This window comes from Psammomys obesus, unplaced genomic scaffold (assembly GCF_907164565.1).
Source record: "Psammomys obesus unplaced genomic scaffold, mPsaObe1.curated_primary_1811, whole genome shotgun sequence".
NCBI classification, from domain to species: domain Eukaryota; kingdom Metazoa; phylum Chordata; class Mammalia; order Rodentia; family Muridae; genus Psammomys; species Psammomys obesus.
Genome location: NW_026587215.1, coordinates 3466734 through 3472733, shown reverse-complemented (window position 1 = coordinate 3472733; position 6000 = coordinate 3466734). Strand labels below are relative to the sequence as shown.

The 6000-nt window shown below is 43.8% G+C and overlaps 1 protein-coding gene across 2 annotated transcripts in view; it reads right to left on the bottom strand.

The window, feature by feature from the left end:
* Positions 1 to 594: 594 nt before the first annotated feature.
* Xpnpep3 (X-prolyl aminopeptidase 3) overlaps positions 595 to 6000 on the bottom strand; it is a 41665-nt gene continuing 36259 nt past the window's right edge. For both annotated transcript variants that reach the window (XM_055603082.1, XM_055603083.1), the window contains exons 8-10: positions 4999 to 5176; positions 2887 to 3007; positions 595 to 913 (exon numbers count right to left, since the gene is read on the bottom strand). In XM_055603082.1, coding sequence (XP_055459057.1) covers positions 747 to 913; positions 2887 to 3007; positions 4999 to 5176 — 466 coding nt within the window. In that variant the 3' untranslated portion in view covers positions 595 to 746. The remainder of the gene's footprint in view (positions 914 to 2886; positions 3008 to 4998; positions 5177 to 6000) is intronic.

Here is a 6000-nt window from a genome sequence, read left to right as displayed (position 1 = left end):
AAGGACAGAGGCACAGAGTGACGTTTTTGCCAAAGAAAAGAACCTATAATGGAAAGGAAGGTGGATGCTTGAAAAAAGAATACTCTTTAAATTGAAGAAAGCAGAGCTTAAAGCCTGGATCTGCAGAGAGACAAAGATACTTTCAGGTCCTAAGTAACCAAAATGGCAAGAAAGATCCGAGACTCTTTTGTTGGCTGGTGTTGCTGAACTGTGCTGAGTGGAAAGACTACAGGACACCTGTGTTCCCTGAGGCTGGAGAGGTCCCATAGATATGTAGAACTTGGAGCAGAGATGCAAAGGTCAGGGAAGATTCATATTGGCCACCTCAAACATGAACAGATAGCTTTTAGCACAGGCAGAAACACTGGTGAAGTTAAACATGAGCCTCACATAATCATCTTAGGATATTACATGGATCTCAGCAAAATTGCAGAAAGGAAAGAAGAGAGTTCTTTGCTGAAATGTGTTAAATAAAATGTAGGGGTAAACCAAACCAAACCCCTACATTACATTCACATGTTAAACTTTCTGGATCGTTAACTTGTCAGATTAATGTCACTAAAGTCCTAGTAACAGATTGTCCCAGAGTCCTCGTTTCCAGGTTTACATCTATTTAACATGGAAGCGTCCTCATATACAAAGATCTCCACTCATACAGCTGTGCAATGCCCCTCAGAGACACTGACTACTTGCATAGGCAGGGATGCCAGCCTGGCTCCCAGGCTCTAAGTGCGCTACAGCAGTGGTCAAGAGGCCCTGCTGCAGATCTGCTCGATGTCACTCCTCTCTTTGGGACAATCTGCAGAAAGGATAAGAGGTGAGTCCTCAGTCACCACTACATCATCCTCAATCCGCACTCCGAGACCTCGAAACCTCTCTGGGGCATCTCTGTCATCCTCTGGAATATAAATGCCTGAAGAACAGAGAGAAGGGCTATGATCAGTGACATAACAGTGGATTAGAAGCAAGTTCACCACTGTTACAATTTCCTCGTCTGTGCCTGACGGTTCTGCACTCACGTACCTCAGAGCTGTGAGAAGTACACGAATGACAGCACACACACAGTCTGTGGACAGGAAGCTCAGTCAGGTGGCTCTCATTAGCTAGCATTACGATGGTTACAGCTGCTTTCTTTAGTGGACTACAGGCTGCCCTGAACTATGGAAGTACTAATCATGATTCTGTCATGGTCTAGTGGTTCAAGGTCGTCACTAATTTACAAATATGTTATATATATTAGGAACTAGCAGATTACATAAATGTGTATCTTTCCTTGCCTAAAAATACTCTGCTATTTAGTTAAAATAAAGTATGAAGTTGGCTGTGATGGCACACACCTGTACCTAGGAGGCTGAGGTAGGATTATCAGTTAATTCCTGGCTTAAATCAAAACTAAAACCAAAACAAGAGCTGGGCGAGGCAGCACACAGCTGTGATCCTAGTACTTGGAGGCAGAGGCAGGCAGATCTCTGTGAGTTCAGGGCCAGCCTGGTCTACAAAGTGAGTTCCAAGACAGCCAAGGCTACACAGAGAAACCCTGTCCCACCAAAAAACAAAAAACCAAGCCAAACCATACAAACAAAAACTCCAAAAATGAAGGAAAAAAAAAAAGATACAGTGAATTAAAACATTTAAAATATAGAGGTATAGCCAAAGCCACAAAAACTGGCAGTATAAAGTTTTTTTTTCTTTCTTCAAATAAGCTATGAGAAAAAAGATCTAAATGTATGTATTTAGAAGGAGCTGGAGAGATGGCTGCTTTACAACTGGGTTAAGTCCCCAGCGCCCACAAAGGGGCTCACAGCTATCTGTAACGTTAGTGAAAGATGCAACATCTTTCTCTGGCCTTCAGACGCTGCACACATGTAGTGCACATACACACAGGCAAATACCCATCTACATACATCAAAAACGAAGATTAAAAAAGATTACTGCGTGTTTGGAAAAGTCTAGATGCCCCAGAGACTTCCTGTGAGTCCCATGAACCAAGGCGGGCTCTGAACTCCCAGTCTTTTGTGCTGGGATTACAGGAATGCACCACCATGCCTGGTTTCCAGGCACGCCTCCTAAATCTCAAGTCAAGTGGATTTTTAGGCCTTTGCATAGTAAAGAAGCTGAAAACTAGCCGGACATGGCAGTGCATAAATTTAATCATGGCGTTCTGTAAAAACAGAGGCAGCTGGATCTCTAAGTTCGAGGGCAGCCTGGTCTTTTAAAGAGTGAGTTCCGGGACAGTCAGAGCTACACAGAGAAGCCCTGTCCTGAAAAAAACAAAACCAACCAGCCAATCAAACAAAAGAACCTGCAAACTTCCTCAGTCTTAATAAAAGACCAGCAATGGAGGCAGCCTGTCTCACGCCATTTCAGACTCTGGGTTCTGTTCTTACAGTGCGAGCTGCACCATTTTTTTTAAGCGTCAACTCTGTTAACAACCTTTGCATCCACTGTGGTCACCTCGCTTTCCACTCTGCCCAACAGGCACTCATCTGAGTCAGGTTGCCGCGGGATGATGGAGGGTAGTTCACTGGAGGCGGCAGGATGTTGCAACAGACCACTACTAACTGTGAGACTGCCACGAATTGGTCCTGGTGGGGGCTGGAGAGATGGCTCAGAGGTTAAGAGAGCACTGACTGCTCTTCCAGAGGTCCTGAGTTCAATTCCTAGCACCCACATAGCGGCTCATGACTTAGTCCTGGCAAAGTCAGGATTAAAAAAAAAAGATTTATTTCTTAATATCGACTTACAGAAAGCATTTGCCATCCTCTGTTTATCAGAGGAGTCAAATGAAACAAAGTATACTGTGAATTAAGAAAACTCGAGTCAAACTTGAACCCTTACAGAAAGAAAAATAAGCAATGCATACTCTGGTGTTGATCCATCCCCTACCTGGTTCAACTGTGATCACCATACCAGGCTGCAGAGGGAGTGATCGAGGCATGTCTGGAGTGTCATGGACGTCCATTCCGAGGTAATGGCCAACATGATGAGGGCAGTATTTCCGAGCTGCCTAGAAAAGATAATGACCACAGTACTATGAGGGCAAATTTGGCATTTATAAAGCAGTGAGATGTTAGCCACCCGTTTCTGTTATGTATGCTTAACCTATCTTTGGACTAATGCTTGAGAGATCTGACAAACTGCAGCTTTTGTGGGGGTGTGTGGTATGCCTGTGTTGCATGTGCTGTGCGGGCACACAGGCCCATGACGTGCCTGTGGAAGCCAGAAGTCAATGGCGGCTGTCTCCCTCTCCAGAGCTTCCCTTGTGTCTTGACTGACTGGCTGGCTGGTTGACGGTGTTTGCGTGTAGGTGTGCATGCCTAATGTGTGTGTGGAGAAGAGTACGGCTGGTTCTCTCCTCCACCTCCCACCCGGGGACTGAACTGAGGCCATCAGGCTCGCTGTCACATGTCACTATATACACGGAACTATCTTGTCATTCCCCCAACTTGATGAACTTGAAGCTCTTGGCCGGCTAGATTAGAAGGTGAGGAAGTCCCCAGAGGTTTCTCCGGTCTCTACCTCAATGCTGGGATTACGGGAACAGGCTGCCATGCTTAGTCTTTTCTTTCTTTTTAAAAAATTTACTTAATTTTACTTGTGCTTGCCTACCGGCATGTATGTATATTCTGTATCTACCTCCTGACCTCAGCGGCCTGAAGAGGTTGTCAGATCCCTTGGAACTGTAGTTACAGGTGGTTTTGAGCCTGTATGTATGTGCTGGGAACTTGGGACCTCTAAAAGAGCAGCCAGCACTCCCAACCTTTGGGCCATCTCTCCAGCCCCCACATCTACCTTTTTTGTTTATTTGTTTGCTTTATTTTTTTGAAACAGAGTTTCTCTGTGTAGCTCTGACTGGCCTCAGGGACCCACCTGTTTCTATCTTCCAAGTGCTGGGATTAAAGGCATGTGCTCTGATGCCTGGCCACACCTGCCCTTTTCTGTGGATGCTGGGGATCTGAACTAGGTCGTCATGCTTGTATTAGGAAGTACTTTACCCACTGAACCAGGTCCATGCCTGGCAAACTGTTACTTCCTCTATGCATACTTACAATACTGCATTCCATCCCACTGTTAAACTTATTATACACGAGCAAAGGAATTCCAGCAATAACTGACAAAAGGGTATAGTTCAGAGGTATCTGCCTACCACATACAATCTCTTCAATTTAACCCCTAGTTCTAGGGGGAAAATCTTTTTGGCGAAAAGGAGGAGAGCAATGTTCTATTATCTCTTCAATTCGTATATCTTAAAAAAGAAGACACAAAATAGGAACACACACTTGGAATCCTAACTCTTGGTGGGTGGAGTCAGGAGAATCGGGAGTTAAAAGCCATCTTCAGCTGTTGAGTTCAATGGGTCCCTCCCCCATATAAGATATAACTCACACATCTCTCTTGGGTAGTCTACTCTAGAAACCCTAAGTATCCTATGTCAAATTGTGGTGCAGGTATGATTGTGTATTTACTGGCTTAGATATTTCTATCAGTTAATTCAAGATTTGTTGGCTTAGCACAGGGAATTTATTAACTTCTTTGCTAATAGGAGTCCTGGAAGTCTACACTTGGAGATGGAAGATGCCTAATGTTTGTGTGGTTCAGGATTTGCAGTTATATTGTATACCATTACATTAAGGTGGAGGCAAAACCCATTAAAGGCAGCCCTTGGGCATTTTGCTAAGTCTGAAGCAATAAACAGCCTTCCCTCTGACCTGCAGAACCCCCAGGAAAGGATTAGGAGTTAACCTTCTCTCCTTGTTTGTGTTCCTTGCCACCTGCCTGTACAGACCTCATCTTATGTTTCTGAGTACTACACTGGCTCTATAGCAGCCAATGAATCAGAATGTGCTGCCATCTTCTGGCAAAAATAAGTACGGACTCATTCTGTTGTAATCCATGTTATATGGATTGCAAAGAACTAAAAGACAGTGTCTAAGCAGGGCATAAATTGAGCAGCATGCTGGATCTTCTTCAGGACTGGAGTGAGGAGGAGGAAGGTACCTTGAAGGTGTTGTCCTTGTTGGTCTTCACGATGCCCAGATCCTTAAGCTTCTGTCCTATCAGTGTGAGCATCATACTGTAGATGTTCTCCAAACTTGTCCCAGGAGAGCACAGTGTCAGACAAGCTCTCTGGATCTCTAGAACAGCTTCATAGAGTTCTGCCTGAGGTGCTGTGAATCTAGGAACAGGAAAGTGAAGGAATGTAAGCTATGTGTCCGGTGCTCAGCCTTGGCAGGAGGTGTTTTACCAGACAGCCATCTTGCTGGCCCTTCAATAGTTTCTTCAGGTTTACTTTAGTGATTTAAACGTTTTCTTCCTTTTTATTTCTTCCTGGTTCTGTGGTTTGAACCAAAAGCCTGAGAATACTAGGCAAGTACCTATCATTTTCCTTTCCTGTTTAAGCATTTAAAGTGTATGAACTTCTGAACTGAACTGGCCGTTGTGATAGAAGACCCAGTAATCTCAATATTCAGTAGGCTGAGGCAAGAGGATTGTAACTTTGAGTCTACCCTGAGCTACACAGTAAGCTTGCAATAGCTTGGGTTACTTAGTCAGATCCTGACTAAAAGAAAAGCCACAAATTTTTGCTTCAGTTGTATTCTCCTAATATTTACATACAGTATTTTTGTTACTATTCCATCTGAAATACATTGCAATTTATTTTGCTGATGCCGCTTTTTTTTTTTTTTTTTTTTTTTTTTTTTTTTTTTTTTTTTTTTTTTTGGAGATAGGGTTTGTATATCCCTAGCTGTCCTGGAACTTGAGCTGTGGACCAGGTTAGCCTCAAGGAACTCAGAGATCGGCTTGCCTCTGCCTCCTCAGTACTAGGATTAAAGGATGTGCACCACCACTGTTTGGCTACTGAAGCTTTGTACCGCAAGTGATGCAGAATGCATTTACTAGCTTCTGTTAATTTTTTAATTAGAGTTTCAGTATGAAGTCCAGGCTGGCCTTGAACTGTTATATTAAAAAAAAAGTGTGTGCATTGTGTGTCCGCATGGA